This window comes from Leptinotarsa decemlineata, unplaced genomic scaffold (assembly GCF_025532065.1).
Source record: "Leptinotarsa decemlineata unplaced genomic scaffold, Ldec_3_MD MMD2_P_RNA_scaffold_1, whole genome shotgun sequence".
Taxonomy (NCBI): Eukaryota; Metazoa; Arthropoda; class Insecta; order Coleoptera; family Chrysomelidae; genus Leptinotarsa; species Leptinotarsa decemlineata.
In genome coordinates this window covers 5,652,710-5,670,397 of record NW_027412523.1, presented here as the reverse complement: position 1 = coordinate 5,670,397, position 17,688 = coordinate 5,652,710, and the positions used below count along the sequence as shown (strand labels likewise).

The 17,688-nt window shown below is 33.8% G+C and overlaps 3 protein-coding genes across 6 annotated transcripts; 1 reads left to right on the top strand and 2 right to left on the bottom strand.

Annotated features, from left to right (window-relative positions):
* Positions 1-1,237: 1,237 nt before the first annotated feature.
* LOC111503944 (uncharacterized) lies at positions 1,238-2,726 on the bottom strand. The gene is made up of 4 exons (XM_023158389.2): positions 2,415-2,726; positions 2,289-2,351; positions 1,853-2,110; positions 1,238-1,575 (listed from the first exon to the last, which is right to left on the bottom strand). The coding sequence occupies exons 1-4, from the start codon at positions 2,418-2,420 to the stop codon at positions 1,462-1,464; spliced, it is 441 nt and encodes a 146-aa protein (XP_023014157.2). The 5' UTR covers positions 2,421-2,726; the 3' UTR covers positions 1,238-1,461.
* Positions 2,727-3,566: 840 nt separating this feature from the next.
* On the top strand, positions 3,567-5,623 carry LOC111503939 (uncharacterized). 2 transcript variants are annotated; one of them, XM_023158381.2, is made up of 2 exons: positions 3,567-3,703; positions 4,158-5,623. In XM_023158381.2, exons 1-2 carry the CDS (start codon positions 3,698-3,700, stop codon positions 5,463-5,465), a joined length of 1,314 nt encoding a protein of 437 aa, XP_023014149.1. In that variant the 5' UTR covers positions 3,567-3,697; the 3' UTR covers positions 5,466-5,623. The 2 variants fall into 2 exon arrangements, with proteins under 2 accessions (XP_023014149.1, XP_023014150.1); XM_023158382.2 differs by lacking the exon at positions 3,567-3,703 and adding an exon at positions 3,814-4,103.
* A 539-nt stretch (positions 5,624-6,162) lies between these two features.
* On the bottom strand, positions 6,163-17,590 carry LOC111503941 (uncharacterized). Of its 3 annotated transcripts, none has more exons than XM_023158386.2 (5): positions 17,447-17,590; positions 10,349-10,448; positions 8,349-8,543; positions 8,091-8,296; positions 6,163-6,623 (listed from the first exon to the last, which is right to left on the bottom strand). In XM_023158386.2, exons 2-5 carry the CDS (start codon positions 10,440-10,442, stop codon positions 6,465-6,467), a joined length of 654 nt encoding a protein of 217 aa, XP_023014154.1. In that variant the 5' UTR covers positions 10,443-10,448; positions 17,447-17,590; the 3' UTR covers positions 6,163-6,464. The 3 variants fall into 3 exon arrangements, with proteins under 3 accessions (XP_023014154.1, XP_023014155.1, XP_023014153.1); XM_023158387.2 differs by lacking the exon at positions 17,447-17,590 and adding an exon at positions 17,368-17,390; XM_023158385.2 differs by lacking the exon at positions 17,447-17,590 and adding an exon at positions 12,680-12,702.
* Between the last annotated feature and the right edge of the window lie 98 nt (positions 17,591-17,688).

Here is a 17,688-nt window from a genome sequence, read left to right as displayed (position 1 = left end):
ACTGAGCCTACTGAACAGTATTTTTTTCTTAACAGCTGAAGTTGGTACTTATCAACCCAATCCACAAATAAACGTCCCTTTGATGAGAATTGTATAGGAATAAGTTTGTTGTTGTTGCTCCAGTATATAACACATCCAGAATAACAAAGACACAACTCCAGAAATTGAATAGTTTCAGGATATCCCAATTAAAGTTTATTATATAAAAAGAATAAAACTTTAACGGGGATTTCCTGAAAACAGTACTTTATGTAGTAGTGCCTTTTCCATTCTGGATGTGCAATATAATAAAGTTTTTGGCTTTCTACTACTCTTGATACAAAAAAAATTATGAGGGAATCTTCCAAAGGAAGGAAGGAAGTAACTCTATACATGGATGTGTAGATCATGCAAAGAAGTAACTGAAGTAAGACACAAACTGAAAGAAAGTCCTCCTGAAACAGCTACTTTCATATAAACATTGAATTACACGAAAAAAAAAGTTATATAACATAAAATATAAACTGGACTTTTGGCATTTTTTATCAAATCCAAGTTGCAATCACCCAACTAACAGGCATTCACAAAAGCACTGAGACAGCTTTGTATGATTTGCAAAAAAATGTATCATTCTTTTTTGCATTGTAAAATTTAGAGTTTGATCATCCTTTTATTTAAGTACAAATTTTATTTTTGAGGAAATTTCATGACTTTCATCATTTGTTCAGATATATAGATTGTGATATTTATTACTGAAGAACATTTCACACCACACCCTAATCCCCGAAACTATTTCTTAAACAAAAAGTATTCAAATCTGATCTCAATATATTTCTTTACAAATGTATTAGTACCTACAAATACAGCCCGTATTCTGATTTTTATTACCTTACAAAAAAAATGCATTGACAGTAATTTTCATCTCAAGAAGCTTCATAAGCCTTTCAAAACCACGTTCTGGATATATCAATCTGGTTTGAACTCGTGTAAAGGTGTATCAATGTTGTGTATCTAGCTTGTTAACGATCAGTTAAAAGGTACTTGAAGAAGCTGTACATGGACAATGTAAAGATGAAATCTTTATGACAAATGACAAAATGGAGGAGTGGGGTGGTGTGAAATGGGACGCGAAAAATGCTTCTTCGCTGAGGGAAGAATGTTTGAGTTTATTTTATAATGTTACAATTTAGTTTGGTACTTTAATTCAGTGTACTCACACCCTATATATATATATACGATAGAAAATCTAAAAAAAAAGTTGAATGAAAAAGTAATTTTATTGAAAGAGAAAAAAACGGTCTTTCAGCATTCCACTGTGGGAAAGCAGTGTTTGAGAAGCATTTAATGAAAAACATATCTTCACTTATTCATTGCAATGATTTTGGACATTAGAGTACCATCTCTTATAACTAGCGTAAGTCGTGTAAGTATATTCAGAAATTTGATAAGGTTTAAGTATTTTATGAATTTTCTGTGAACTGTTCATACTGGCATATTTGGTGTAGTCCAAACATATCTTGCTCTTGGAGTCACTGCGAGACGAAACTTGTCGATGGTATCTAAAAGGTATGCCATTGTCGCAATGTAACCCAATACCTGCAATACAAATAATACAGTTGAATCGCAGACAATGCAAATAGTTCGAAAACAAGCCTTTTCGTTGGTTATCTAAAAAAACTACTTTTTATTTGGCTATCAAAACTTTATGGCTGATATTTAAACTATCCTTATTTCTTTTTGATATTTGTTGCCAAACTTTGTCAATAAGGTACGAATCTTTGTATATTTTGACATTGACAACAAACATTTCACAAAATAAGTACCTCTTTTAAAAGAATCCCTGATGCGTATTTTTGATAAAACAGTATCTTACCCCTGTAACTACGAATGGTCCAATCAACTCCAAAATAACCACCGATGCTGATATCAAGTAGGTACCTGTCAAAATAAATGCATTTCCACATTCAATCCAATGCCATGGGATTTCGAGACTTCTGAACCGTGGTATCAGGTGTGTTATCAGAAAAAATCCCGTTGAAAGGAAAGCAAAGGCAGCTACTAAGATGACCAGGAATGTTTTCTGAGCATTTCCGCAATTGAAGGCTGCAATTAACGCTGACAAATTCAGCACCTGAAATAATATTAAATTTGTTGATTTTCAGTTTTTAATCAGTAAATTTTATTTTATCAATCTTAATGTAAGAGGTTGCTACACGCATTATAAAGTAAAAACTACCAAATTTCACCATAATATTTGAATTGAATTTATCTATTTTTATTATTATAAAATATGTGTATTGACTGCTTACTTCTTCTGAAATGTTCAGAACTCCAGAATAACTCTTCAGATATTCCGAACCGTGCTTTTGGGTCTGTTGATAAAAGAGTTAATTAGTAAAGTAGGTACCAACAACGATTTTAACTATCCAACATACACTCATTTTCCATTCAAACTCATAATATTATCTCACCTACTGAATTTTACCAATAACTTGTTCAGGCTATAATGAATTGCAGCTTATCTGTAGATAAAGAAAATGCTTTTCATTTCGTTTTCAATTGATAGTGCAGATAAGATTGTTCAAATATTACCAAAGCGCACCAAATTGTGAATCAATACATTCAGTTGGAATCGAAGCCCTCAAAAAATTAGAAGTCGAAACTTAGGCTATCCAACAATTTATTTATTTCATGGCCCTGAAGAACCCACGGATTTGTTACTACCTAGGTATACAATTCTAAAAAAATATCTGTAGGTATAATTTGGAACCTGTGGTGTGAAATGAGGACATAACGGTTTAAGATTAAAAATAATACCTGCCAAATAACTTCAAATCCTCAACACAACATATAGTTAAATGAAAACTGTCATGTATGCATTAATGGGTTAATATACCAAAAGATAATTATTTATATACCCAAATTTTGAGTAACGTCAAAAAGTCCAGTTCCAGTCATTATTCATTTCTCGTCAAATTTTGGTTCGAATAGAATATAGTTGGGAACACGGCTTAGCTATTTCTTTTATTCTTGCAAATAATTGATGTCCTCAGATATTTTAAACAGTTAGACATTTCTCTAAACACTTTGATTTATCTTTGACCATACAGTTTGAAATCGATTGGATATTGATTTTGAATAACTTCCCCTGAACGCCATTCTTAGTTTATCTTATATGAATATTCTGAAAAAAACCGAATTCAAACAAAATTTACTATCAATATTAGTATAGTCGACTACGATAATAATACATTATCTATAACAATTTCCTGATTGAAAATAATAATAAAAGCAATCCATAGAAAGCATGGAATACTTGCATACTGATACGCCCTCTCTGTGAAAAATTGGAACTAAATGAATTATTGATCCATTTGGCCACCAGATATGAAAAAATTAAAGTTTCATTTATAATAACAAGCAGTTTCCACAGCTTCATTCGGAGAAATGTACTTGTTAAAATTAAAATATATCAAAACCGAAAATATGCGTGTTCCCTATTAGGATAGGATAGGTAATATAGGTACCTACCTTGTAATCTCTGACTTCTAGAAATAATTTCAGGCAAATATCAAGCAATTTATTTTTTCCAGGTTTGGAATACTGGTATAGGTATGTTAATATGTTGGTATTTTACTTATTGTATATAAATCAGGAAAGAGGTAGGATCAGTAACTTCAAAACAGATTAAATGGAAAATAATTGTCTTAAATAATTCATGAAGGTAAGCAATTGAAATGTTTATGTAGGATACTACTTTTATTCTTATTTTAATTATTGGGGTTCAAATATCCGTATTCCCCGAACTGTTCACATCCAACCAACCAAATAAATAGTCTTGATCAGCTGATCGGATTAGAATGAATCAAATCATTCCTTCTTCTCTACCTAGGTTAATGTTTATTGTTATATTGAATGTATAAAACCAGTGCGATTTAGTAGACTGATGTATTTGAGCCGTCTATTGAGGAGAGGAGGAAGCTTCTCTGACCTGAAATTTATGCGGCCTTGGTTCGTCCTGCTCAGTTCAAGCCGTTCAAGGGTAAACCTTGCCTTGAGCTGTAAACAATTTTGTTATTTATATTTAATATATAGTGCGCTTGCATATCAGGTTATACAACGCGGTAAGAAGAAATTGTGAGACTGTATTTTCCCTAAACTAATATGTTTTTTTGTAGATGGAAAAGGAGAGTATATTTATAGAAAGGCTGGTGGCCCCCCTCAACAAAAAGGAGCGCTTGATCTCCTTCTACAAGGAACAAAAATTCGTAGATTGCACTTTCAAAATAAACGGAACCCAAGTAAGAGCCCACAAACTCATACTGGCCTGTTGTAGTCCGGTTTTCGAGAAAATGCTTTACGGAGAAATGGCCCAGGATGAAATAATGCTGTGTGATATAAGTGTAGAAGAATTCAATCAAGTGCTGGAACACATGTATACTGATGATATCGAAATTCATTCCATGACGAATGCCTGGAGTCTCTTTTATGTTGCAAACAAGTACCTGCTGGATGATTTGATACAGGTTTGCCTCACTTACATTCGAAATAATATTACTATGAATAGCCTCTCTCTAACCTATGAATACGCTGAAATGTATGATCTTCTCGATATAAAAAAAAAGTGTCTAGATGATATGGTTAACTACACGGAGGGCTTATTCATTGGGGACTATCACATGAAACCAACTACTCTGAGGGCAATTCTCCAAAAAGTTGATGCCGACGGAGAACGTCTGTTGAATTTACTTGCAAAAGTTATAAATTGGTGCATTGTAGAATGCGAGTTACGGAATATTCCATCTTCTCCCAACAACATTAAAGGAATTCTCGACAAAGAAAATATTCTAGAGTTCTTTCAAGTGAACCCTCTAGAATATTCCAGGTGTCCGGAGTGTCATTATCCTCTGAACGAGGGCTTAGACGAAGTAGTGAAGAAAACTATGAAATTACTGTATGAAGTACTGATATGGTGCAAGGAAGTTTACAGGAAATGTACTCCCAAATCCATTCCCAAGACTTGCCGTATGCGGAACGAGTTCAAAATTGCATGTAGACTAGATCTGTCCACTAATGAAGAATTTGTTTCTAGTTTTAGTGTTGATCGTGAAATGATCATATTTGGAGTATTGATGAATACTCAGATGGAACCTCCTCGATTCTCCTTGAAATATTATAAAGGGATAATTTCTTTGAGAATATGTGAATATCATACCTCTAAAGATATCGTCAAACCGACGATAATTGAAGACTTTATTCTTTACAGCTCTGATTTTTATGTATCTTTGAAGAGCTTGGTAGTTCTCAAAGCTAATAGGGTTTATGATTTGAGAATCTCTCATAAAAACTGTGATATGAAGGGTCCCTCTTCTCTGCCCTGCTTCTATATGAGTAACAAATTAACGAGCCATAATAAAAAAGATACAATATCTTTTTATGAGACCACAGGAGGTATTATAAAAGGGTTGTCCTTTTACCCAGCGTAAATGTTTGTACTCGTGTTTGTTAATTGAAATGTGATATTATTAGTATTTTAATTCTTTATAGACCTGTATCAGAGTGATTTTAAGAGCTGATCTTTTCGTTTGATAGTTTATTGTTGACTTTTTAAGGTGGTTTTTCAAATAAAATATTTATATTTCGATTCTTTGACTTTCATTTATAATACCCATCGTATATTTGTATTGATCACCAGTTCAGTTAAGACTGCCTAACTTCAATCGTAAAATTCAATAATAATGTAACTTCATTACAATTTTAAACGGCGAATCTGTCCTGGGGGAGTTTTAGTCTCAGGTTACTCTTACATTCAATTTTTTGTTTATTTATAACAATCATTGGAAATTATTGTTTCTTGTCCATAAACCGTTTATGTATGAATATTGAAAAAATTATAAATTTTCTTGAGATCACCGTGAACTGAAATTTTTATTTGTACTTTTAGACTATCGATAGTTTGTTTTTTATTCAATTCAAAAATTGTGAGTAGCAGACTTTTACTTTGTTATGGTAGAATAGTGTTCATCTATCATTATATTTTTCTCATATTCAGTTTCTTGGATATACAATAATGAAATATTTTAATGCAAAAAAGAAAAATAATATACTTACCAGAGTAAATATAATCTCATTAAATATCAATTTAAAAAAATAACATTGCATTAAAAAAATAAAGCCAATCTATTTCATTTAATACAAATCTTTAATAATAATATATAATTTAAGGTAGGTACAAAACTAGTCACTAAATCCAAATAAAACTACTATTCACAATGAGGGATGGGGGAGGGAGAAAAAGGTGAAAATGAGTGAAAAGTCATTACTGAATTGATACTGCTGTGGGATATCCCAGCTGTCTTCCACAAAATGTCAATGGCTATAGAGAACTCAACTATTTTCAATACTTCTGTTGATTTTCGAAATCATTTGATTGGCTTTTCACTCATTGGTAAGGTACGTGATGTTTCTTGTTGAGATAGTTGGCTTCAAAGACGAATTCCCGGGTTTCTCGAAGCCACAAAGTTCAATAACTCCTCGCTATCTTCGCAAACGAACGGCTTCACGTGGTGGCAAGCTACATCGTGCCATTTTAAACCATCATTGTAGAAGTTGTTCAGAATAGAGAGGCAGGATTCATCGTTACCCTGTAATGCAGACAAAAATTCCGTTAGAATACATTTTTAGCGTTTCTTTGGGTCAATGCCTCCATCCAACTGGTTTGACGAGAAATCGCCAGTTTCAGAATTTATGGTGAGATCCTTTACCTATTATTAGCTTCCGATTGCACGATTCTACTGTATGAAGGAGGTTGCTACAAAATTTTCGATATCGCGGTCAAAACTGACAATATACCAGGAGTGGCGAAAAAGTAAATTGAAACAATCGTCATCACCAAGCATGTAATGAAATGAAGAAGTTATTTGTCAGATGATTGAAAACACTAATAGAATTCAGGAATGAATAACAGGAATTCAAAAGGAGTCATAACATTTCTGAAATGTTTCGTATTTATATTGTGCTTTTTTGCCACACATTATATATTTTTATGCCATTATAACAAATATATACTCTTTCGTAATAGTAAAAAGTAATAAATGCTCATTATACATGCAAAACACTAACAGAGTGCTCAAACAAACTTTTGTGGTTTTCTTATGTTTTTCCACAGTTGGCATAATAGGCCGCTTCATAATAACTTCACCAGGTCCACTCTTTTCTTATCGCAAATGGGCCCTGTTGAATATAATGACTATGTCAACGTTATTTTCCGTTTTTTTTTGTCGTGGGCTCTTTAGTCTACAACTGTGGTAGACATCATCAATGGCGATGAAGTAACGGTTGTAATGCTCGAGTTGGTGGAAAACAGCTTCGACGCAGTTATTTCCGGCCTGAAAGTTTACATTCTTTGACTGAATGACAAAGCCATTACAGTCAGTATTTTCTGATCTTTGAATTTTTGCCTGCACGAGTGTAGTCCCTTTTTTTCTAAAAACAGCTACACACGCCCAAATATATAGAAATGCTAATCTAGCAGCACTAGCGTTACAATTTAGAGAAATTCTACTTCTTAAGTTCTCGGTGTTGATTTCAAATTTCAGGTGTTTATCCATGATGCCTATGAATCAAGTATGATTCTCATTTCCAATTAAACCACTTTCCAGTTTTGGATTGCCAAGTGAGCATTTGAAGTATAGTATATTTGTTTCTAATGAAAGATAGTAGATTATAGGAGCACACCATAATTTGACATTTTTCCGAGTCAAACGATATTCCAAAGTTTTAATATTGCGGTATCGTCCCTAGAGTTAGTTTATCAGCTATGTCAAATTTCAAAATGTTAATATAGATATATCAATAAGAGTATTAGACCCAGAAATGACCCTTGGAGAATTGCTGGATGCTGGACATCCTTCTCTATTTTGCATTTTCACATTACCTATAGCTACAACCTGTCAAATCATTTACCTCTCGGTGATATACAAAATTAACTAACACGTACCAAGAATTCTTTTAGTAGGTTCACAAACCTACAATTATTATATTCATTTTGATTTAAACAGTCTTTTGGTTAGAGTTCATAGTCATAATCATGTTATGTAACACATTCTTACTTGAGCAGCCTCTCGATTGTCAGGTTGTGCTTGTCCAAAACCCCCTGTGGCGCTCCAGTCCCCGGAGTTTCTCTGCGTAGTGGGTCCGATTTTGGCACCGGAACCAGACCAGAACCATCCGTTGATATTTGGTGGTTGCAGATCTGCTCGGTCGCAACCGGCGAAGTTGCATTTTCTGCCGGAAGTCCAAATGTAGCGAACGTTTCCTAAAACAAGAACATTCTTAGGCTTTCACTGGATGTCAAAACAAAATAGTACCTCTCGCTATCCTTTGCTTCACGAATTCGTTCTCTTGTGGCGTCTCCAAGGAAACCGCGTCCATGCAGTGTCGCCTGCAGATGTTACGGGCATCAAGCCAATCGACTTCCAGACCTCGAGTAGGCGCGTGTTCCCAGCTGAAGAAGTACGAGTGTGTCACCCCTCTGGCGTCTCTGTAGGTGGCGTGACGCACCCCTTAAAATGATAAAATCGTATTGAATTTTTTGAATCCACAAACCATACTACTCATTTATTGGTTCAATCACGATTGTATTGAATGTTATTTTGGAAAACAAACAGAACTCAAAAAAATGTTCTGTTGATCTATACATGAAATACGCCAAACACCTCTGAACGGGGTGTTCGATAAGTTATAGATAACCCAGTAATTACAACAGATCTACCAATTCCCTATCCATGAAAAACATTCATCAATTCACAAGTATTGTAGTGCCTAAAATAATCGTCAATACAAGAAATATTTACTATTACACTATATCGAACCATCCCTTTAAAATGTTGCTTGATAGGTACACATTCTATTAACCTAATTCTCTCATTGTAGTAATTGCTTTACTATAATTTTTGATATTGCTATCAAACTGTTGAAAGAACAATTTCTTATATTAGTAAATTTTTACAGGGTCTAGATTTCAAAATGGAATTACAATTAAAACGAAAGCACGAATTAAACTTAGTCATGGCTTGGTGCTTTAAAGATTTATGGTAGTTTCAAATGAACACAACACATGTTCTAAATCCCGGCATTATGACTGTCTTTCGTGCATTACCAACCTTCATAGTTGATGTAACTCTAGATTAGAAGTTTTCCAAGTAACCACAGTAGAATAAATCAAATTTAGATGTGTTAAACTTGGTGACTGACCTAGCCGGCTGATTCATCTAATTCGCATTCAGTGTTATGGTGGAATTGAAATGCACATTTGTAAAATAAAGTCAATATATATGTTTTTCAATAGGAAAACGGCTTTTCACCACATCACATAAATTCCATTTCTACAAATCATAAGAGAAAGTTTACGTTTGAAGAATGCTTGCCAAAATGTAATCTCTAATCAACCATAGTATTATTGTTCCTCCTATAAGAAGATATATCTTTCGTGAAATGGGCATAACATCGGTGAAAGTAAATTGACTATCCACCTGCATTTTTCCTTCGTTCGTGCATTTATTCTCACGATCTCGTGGAGTGAAAATAGTTATTAATATTACAAAACACTCCCCCCGCCGCTTTTGTCTGTTTGTCTGCATGAAAACGATACATTCTATTGAACGGTTTTCACCAATAAACGAAACGATTCAAGAGGATGATTTACTCGTATGTGTACCTATAGTTGGTTGATATTTTGTGTGAATTCGTTGAAATATGATGAAATATTTGCTAGAAGTCGGGCGGTACTGCTACACGTGCGAGCTTTCGTCGAAAAAGCTGCCTAATCCCTTTGAGATATAGCAGAACCATTCTTCTTCTTTTGTAGATACAATAAATTCTGCGATTGGTTATGTATGTATATCTTTCAAGGATAGCTTGCTATACCCATTTCAATTTTTAACATTTAGACTGATATTGATCCTCATCAAAGTAATACTTCAGTTACCTTGAGAATTTCATACAAATTATAATCGCCATTAAGACCGTACAATTCAAATAAATATATTAGGAGTTACTGCAGAATTGAAACTACCCCTGGAGAAAATAAATGCAAGCAGGATGACAAATCGATGTGACACGCGCGATGAAGAAAGGTTGCAATAGCTTCATTTTGTTTTACGTACTGATGACATTTTTGTTCTGTACTATCTAAACAAAGGTCATCATCATCATCATTATAAGTTTCAAACTGACATAAAAAATGTAGCTATATATGTTTTGCTATGCTTGCGAAGCCCGGTCGGGTCGCTAGTTATATGCAAAACTATTTTGTACCGATAAATACATTGACTTTTTTTGGAATGCAATATCTATATAAAATACTTACTGTTGGCACAACTTCTGGGGTCTGGTAGGGCTAATCTTCTTTGGGCCATCACCATGGCTGCCCCTACGATTAGGAGCGTTATTTGTCGCAACATTTTTATCTGGAAGAGAACCAAATGTTAATTGAATCTATATGATAGCAGAACTTAAAAATTGAGCTCTGCATGCAATGAAAACTGTAGAGTTGAACAGAAAGCGATTTCTCATTCAGCGGTCAATATTAGGAGCGTCATTCATCTTTGAAATTCGTGGTTTGAGTTTTCATTCGATCTGATATACGACATCTTGGTATGGACAGAACATTTCTTGACCTATTTTTAGTCAATTTGTTTGTGAGTTATTCAATCATTTATGCTTGTTTTATTGATCTCTCACTTAGAAAGTTGAAGTAAGAAAAAATTATATATCACGACGGACTAAAAAAAAATATAAGATACTTTCTCTTGCCTCATACAAATTTAAAACCTCTTACAGGCGGAGAAAATTTGTAGGTGATGCTAATTTTCAATTATGTACTATAAACTCAGTTGGAAGACTTATAACGAACAATGTGGGGCACATGGGGTAGTGGTAAAAATTTTTGACATCAGCTGTTTTTAAGAACATTGACATGACAGTTCAATAAAATTGTCAGTGACTCTAGTTAACTATAAAGGTATGAATCTATTATGTTTTTTGTTTTGAATAAGATATTTTCATAGTAATTAAAGTCTCAGATTTTTCGAGAACAATCTTTTTTGTTAGGCTTCACGGGGCCCGAATAAATTATTGCATAATTTTCGATTTGTAACGTGTGTTTGTGGGTATGTAAGGTGAGTAATTTTCAATTCATGTTCTTGATCTCTTGATGACGTTATTAAAAATTATGAACAAAAAAACGGGTTTCGAAACAAAATGATAATAAAATTATTAGAAATCTGCAGAAGTCACCGTCACGAAAATTGGCAGAGGTGTAAATCATCTTGAGTTGGTGACCGTGAAAGCGGTATCGGTGGTATCGTGGTCTGTCTAAGGTCAACGGTTGACCCAGTTCGGACACTATGTCGGAAACCTTCCGCAATCCGGGACAATCGAATACCAGACCTACACTTGACTCGGAACCGTATTAAAGAAACACCTGTGTGTCTATTTCCTTGACTTATTGATTATTTGTGCACGATCATCACCTGACAGGAAATATAACGAAAGTGAATTTTAAGAGATTATTTTCTTTAAAGCCGTAAAATGATGACAAAATTGAAGGTTAGGCCGCTAAAACGTTGTTTAACTGCGATAGAAAGCTTCTGAAAATAGTCTTCATGATGCTAATTAACAAAATTTTGAGGCTTTGTGGTATCAATTTCTAAAAAATGATATCCCACTGAAGCTAAACATTAAATAACTAACTTGTTGATGTCTGGAAATCTCTTGTAAATGAAAGTTTATAGGTTCGTGAAAATGTTGTCTTCAGAAACATCTCTAAATTTGCCGATAGTCGTTATAGCTAAGGACACTTATGTGTTAATGGTATCGATAACCCTGAAGAGGCATAAGCCTATACCAGGGCCCCACACAAAAACATTATAACAAATATTTTGTTACTTTAACCAAAAGCTTGAATAAACATTTTGTATGTATGTATGGCATCGATGGCTCCAGCACTTGATGATGCAGAAGTATTTTTATACTAGAAAAAAATACTTCCTAAGATTGTCTGTATTACGTATTCATTGACGCGACTATTGAAAATTGTATTTAAAGAAAATCGAAACCGCACATCACTTTCCAGGCACACGGTCATCAATTGATTTCTTTTAGAGTACGTGAAACGATTCTGTGGAAACTATAAATAAAAAAACTTTCACATCCTAACGACATTTACTTTGCGGTGACATTGTTTCTTGAAGGCTTGGCCAGTATTCGGCAGTGAAATCTCTGTCAATATCAATAACACACTTTTGAGAAACAATGTCATATATAACCTGCCTAGTTCAAAGGCTTATACATTAATTCATTTCAGTCAATTATATATTGGAAACTTATTTTTCCCTTAAATAATTATTTCATTAAATTTTTTCAACAACGTTAAATACATTTACTCGGATAGTTCAAAATTGAAAATACTGTTACCTACCTAAACTTCTCGAAATACATAAGAGCGGAATGATTAGAATATTTCACTAATGCAATTTTGAGTATTATCCAAAAATTTTCATAAATAAATTTAACACAGAATTAAATGGTAGTATATTATTTGTGAATAAAAACTAATTATAATTGAGGAAGAACCCCAACTGGTTAATACTCATAATAGGGAAAATATTTGTTTGTTTTACATCTCACAAAAACCTACATTTACATCGACTCATCGAAAATCTGAAACACTATTATGAAATCGAACGTGCTGATGCCACTTTCAACTCTCACTGATAAATAACACTGCACTTTCAGTGAAAAAATGTTCGTTATTTATATCATTTGTTATGTGAAGAAGGAAGTGTATTCATCTCCCACATCAGGAAGAAAGAACGACTAACAGCCTTGCTTTGGAAAATAGTGATCCGAAGAGAAAGTTCACATTGCATTATTAAAGCTGTAACCGCTTTGAACCCTATGATCTCTCTATTAAATTATTATTCGTCAAAGCAGAGACACAGAAAATGTTACTGACAACAAAATAATCCCATATTAAGAAGAGTTCGATGCCGAACCAGTATGGAAATCGCTTTTTAATTTGTTTCAAAATTTCACACCTATCAAATGATTTGCCAACTCGTTTAGCATTATTACTATAGGTTGCGTAAAATTGATGCAGTTAGTTTGAACAGTATGCTAACAAGAACGACTAAAATGGTTATTTATTCTTTTCTTGGACAGTGGCGTATCTACTCCAGTTGATAAACTCGAATAACAACTTTTATTCAAACTCTTCGTACATGTTTTTTGATCTTACCGAAAATTAAATAAATTTCAACTACTTCGCACGGAATAATCAAAGTAATTCTAAAAACAGATTTTTTATTGCCTTTTTTATCAGATAATACGTGCAGTATAGAAAAAATCAAATCAAATATGCTCTCAAACGGATAACGATATAAAAGGCAAAAATTTTAGGTAGGTATATTGAAAGAAAAAAATTTAGCACTGAATGATAGTCCCTAACTCATTCTATTTCTTTTGTTTTTTTACGACCTTGAATTTCAGATCTTACTCTATGTGTTATAATATGTTTTTTTTAATGTAAGTGCAATTTACCCATCCGAAATGTTCATTAGAATCATTACCTCACGTAAATTTATAACTTACGAGCAAAGCTCATTTCTATATTTTTTCAAATTCCAAGAGCACCTCAAAAGTTTAATTATGTTATACTATAGGTAATTAAGACAGCAGTGGCAACTTTAAAAAGGAATAAACGTTAGTGCCAAAAACTATTAGATGAAAATGCGTCAATTGTAAATCTTCAACGAATACCCCTATTTAAATGAAACTACGGCACTGTTCCTGGAGAATGGGACTATCATATCGATGGGAATTGATCAGTATTCAGGATGTTGCGCAATTTTTAAGTGACTTGTAATCATCCATCATTGTGTGATATTAAATCGAGTTTAGCAACTACCTCTTTTGTGAAATTACATCAGTTGAGTCGAAACTGAATTCATACAATCTCTTTCATTATTGAGCTGTCATTAATTCTATGCGAAATTCCCAATAAGAGACGAATTAGTGGAAATGACGAATAGGAGGATGCCCATTTCAACATATTTTAATGATTACTAATAAAAGTTTAATATTCATACTTTCCCCTAATAAACATATTATTGAAAACATCCGTGCCCGTCGTTTTTCGAAATTATTGACCGTCGTCGACAATGGTTGACATATTTAGGAATAGAAAAACGATATTTTCTGGTCAAAGTATCAAGGTTTCTTTCTATTGATTTAATTTTTACAAAAAAAACCTCGTCTAGTTGCGCCACAATTTCAATCCATTGAAACAATTGAAATTGTTCGCAATTGTATTTTTTTCATCAGATTGTTTATTGTTGTGGTGAGAATTTGCAGAAGCAAAGCAACATTTGCATTTTTTCATTTTTTTTCCAAGGACAAAACACAAGCACTACAGGAAAATCCCTAAGGCGCTCTAAGAGCGGTGTCTGTGCGAAAGTAATAATTCACATTCAATTTGAATCGCTGGAGAATAAATTCATTTGGAAAAATGTTCTCAGGAATTTTATTCCCCATAAACACAATTCTCCATATGTAAGAGTTTTTAAACAGTGGAGTTCGAGGTGTACTGAGTTGAACCTCAAAACGATGAACAGCCACAGTCCAGGTGTGTACAGTTTTCTGGTTTCGAACAGTGTTCCAAGTATTTGAGAAGCAGCCCTCGCAAATTGTAACTTGAGCCTAGGGAGTGAGTAAGCTGATGCATTTTGTGAATCAAGATCATAAGAGTTCTTTGTTTCTTGTCTGGAGTAGATACTGATTTTTTTAAGCTCTGAGTCGTTACTAAAAAGACATCTTTACGAACCATATAAAGGAATAATTGTACGTGGATTATCCATTACGAAAACGTATATCGTTTCAACGACTTAATTTGAACTAATCCAGTTCCTTGAACTAATTTTTGGGTATCGTTTTCGACTGTGAATTTCCATTAAGCTTCTTGTTCTCAATTGTACCTCACTTAAAACTTGCCCAACATCCCATTAAACACAGGCCACGATGAAGTAATAACGATGATAACGCCATGGTTCACATTGCAAAGAAACTGTTGCGAAAATAATGGTTTAAATGTAAGGATCTCGCGTGAACTGCTATTGTCATTTTTCAATCGTTGAACAAATCCAAAGGAACTCTCAGGCGAAGTGATCGAATCGAAAACCTGTTATTAGGATAGTTCTTAATTGATGAGGCTGTTGCAACAATGTTAGTCTCTAAATTGCTGTTTCAATGCGGGCACCTCCACAATTTACTGAAAAACTGCGTTGTGTAAGGTGCTTTTGTTACGTATTATGATTTAATACAATGAATGTTTTCCAACTTTGCATTTTGATGCGCTGATTGTCGGAAATCATATGGGCGAGACGTAATTTGCTTGAAAGATTCGAAATCTCCGGAACTACCCCAATTTTTTAAAGATAATCCTGAAAAGCGATTAGTCAAAACTTTCGTTTTGGAGTAAGATATACTTTCACAAATTTAAAATACATCGATTTTAGTGCGCACGTCAAACCAATAGTAGTAGGAAGACCTTATTTTTTAAGTATTTTTCATCAGTATTCGATTCACCTTTGAAGGTATTATTGAAAGGGAAGCAAATTGGTTCAATTAGCGTGATGAAAAACTTCAAAATAATGTATCAATGGGCGCAGATGAAGTTTCTACTAGCACTTTGAGAGGGTTTGGCAACGAACTGGCACACATTGAACCGCTCTCTGGAAAGAGGGATATTTTCCAGTCTTTCGAAGTCGCAAAAATCACTCCAATATATAAAGAAAAAGCTTGCATTGAAAACTATGGGCCAGTATTAGGAATATACCCTTTCGCAATGATCTTTCAATACTCTATGCTCACGTCATTCATTAATGAATTCAATGTACTGCCCAAAAAAACAGTGCATTGGAGCTGGTAAGGATTGTAATATATTATTTGGGAAACTGCCAATCAAAAGTTTCTCAATATTGAAAAAACACAATATGTGATCTTCCGTACCTACCAGATAAATGGCTGGCGACAAACACGTCGAAATGTATCTGTAAAAATGATAGGAATGACTTTAGATGATCCGCTTCACTGGCCGAAACCCGAAACACATCTAGTATGATGAAAAAAATTGACACAAACATATCTCACTAGTATTTCTAAAATTCCACAACTCAAAAATCGGTATATTTGAGTTGAGACTATGAAAAAATTGGTAAATATTTCTTTATCTGAACTGTATCAAGTTGTATAAACATCCAAACTGTATCAACTTGATATAGTTCAGATGATACTGTATCAACTTGATACAGTTTATATGATCGATAAAAAAATATTTATCGATTTTTTTCATATTGATTTTTGAGTTGTGTCCCTATAGAAATACTAGTGCGATATGTCAAGTTCGCCGAATTCGAAATGTTGTCGATAGGAATCGCCTGAGAAATTTCTATTTCGCAGAAATTCAGTCATTAATGTATGGCATATTACGATGAGGAGCAACGCCAGCATGCAAAGTCTCGTCTAAGCCTAAAAAGAACAATACGAGCTACAATGAAAACAGCAAACAGATCAACCTGCAAACCTTTGTTCGCATATTTTAATATCCTTCCAAGACTTTATATCTATTGGAAGCAGAATGTCGTATTTACAAAACAAACACACTTCCATAATATGATTATGTGAACCCATATCAAACTATATATATTTAAACTGGATCTATCCTAGACTATATCACTTCGATCTGGTTTCAAAGGGGCTAATCTCCATATAAAAACATATAAGCTGTCATAATACATTGGAGGACTCTAGATTTACTATCTAAATGAGTTTTTTAATACGAAACCGAAGAGCGGGAATTTTTAGAAGGTTTTTTTTCAGTGATTTTTGAATTATCCTGCATCACGCAAGTAAATAGATAATTATTAGGTTTTTTTTCTAAAAAATATTTTCAATTAGACGAAAAGATGAACTTAGGTGATCATTAGAGATGATAATTATAATATAAACAATTGTGGCTTCCAAAGTATCTTATACAAATACAACATAACTGATGAGTATCTAACCTGAGGGTAATTTTTCTATGAAATATTTGTGCAAAGTCTATTACTAGTTAAACGGTGATGCTCTTTACTTCACTATTCATAAAAACACTCAAATAAATTCGTTCGAGTTTGATTTTGTTACACATTTCTTTGAATTATTCATTGATCGAGTAATTATTAGTGGTTATTTTCTTTCGTTAATCACAATCTTTTCCGCATCACATATTCCAGGGTCTCCCTAAACGCGAGAGACGAGCCAATGCAAGAAAGCCGTCGAATGCCTCACCTAGATCCTGTATTGGGCGATTCCGTTATGAAAGAAGAAAAAATACACTTCCGCCGATTCACTGCACACATAAACTTACCAAATGTTAATCCTACAAGAGACGGCAATGCTACACTCTTTTCGATGAACTGTCAGATGGACGTTCTGCCGACGTATATACTCGGCCTACATCCCCACGGCTCAATAACCTACTTTGCAGCTCTGCCCCCCGGGGAGTCCCCCCTCTCGACGTCGTCCGACCACTGTCACTATCGTAGGTGTTGAGCAATTCTTGATCAATTTTGGGGGAATATTTTGTTTTCGACGTCTCAAACCGTTTAA

Bases quoted from the DNA above. Each gene is read 5' to 3' on its own strand.
- LOC111503944 (XM_023158389.2), bottom strand. The intron at 2,111-2,288 runs GTAAGCAGTCAA...ATATTATTTCAG, and splicing joins TTCTGAACATTTCAGAAGAA to GTGCTGAATTTGTCAGCGTT. The intron at 1,576-1,852 runs GTAAGATACTGT...TTTGTATTGCAG, and splicing joins GACCATTCGTAGTTACAGGG to GTATTGGGTTACATTGCGAC.
- LOC111503941 (XM_023158386.2), bottom strand. From the start codon at position 10,442: ATGTTGCGACAAATAACGCTCCTAATCGTAGGGGCAGCCATGGTGATG. The intron at 8,297-8,348 runs GTACTATTTTGT...TTCTTGTTTTAG, and splicing joins GAAGCAAAGGATAGCGAGAG to GAAACGTTCGCTACATTTGG. The intron at 6,624-8,090 runs GTAAGAATGTGT...TCTGCATTACAG, and splicing joins ACAATCGAGAGGCTGCTCAA to GGTAACGATGAATCCTGCCT.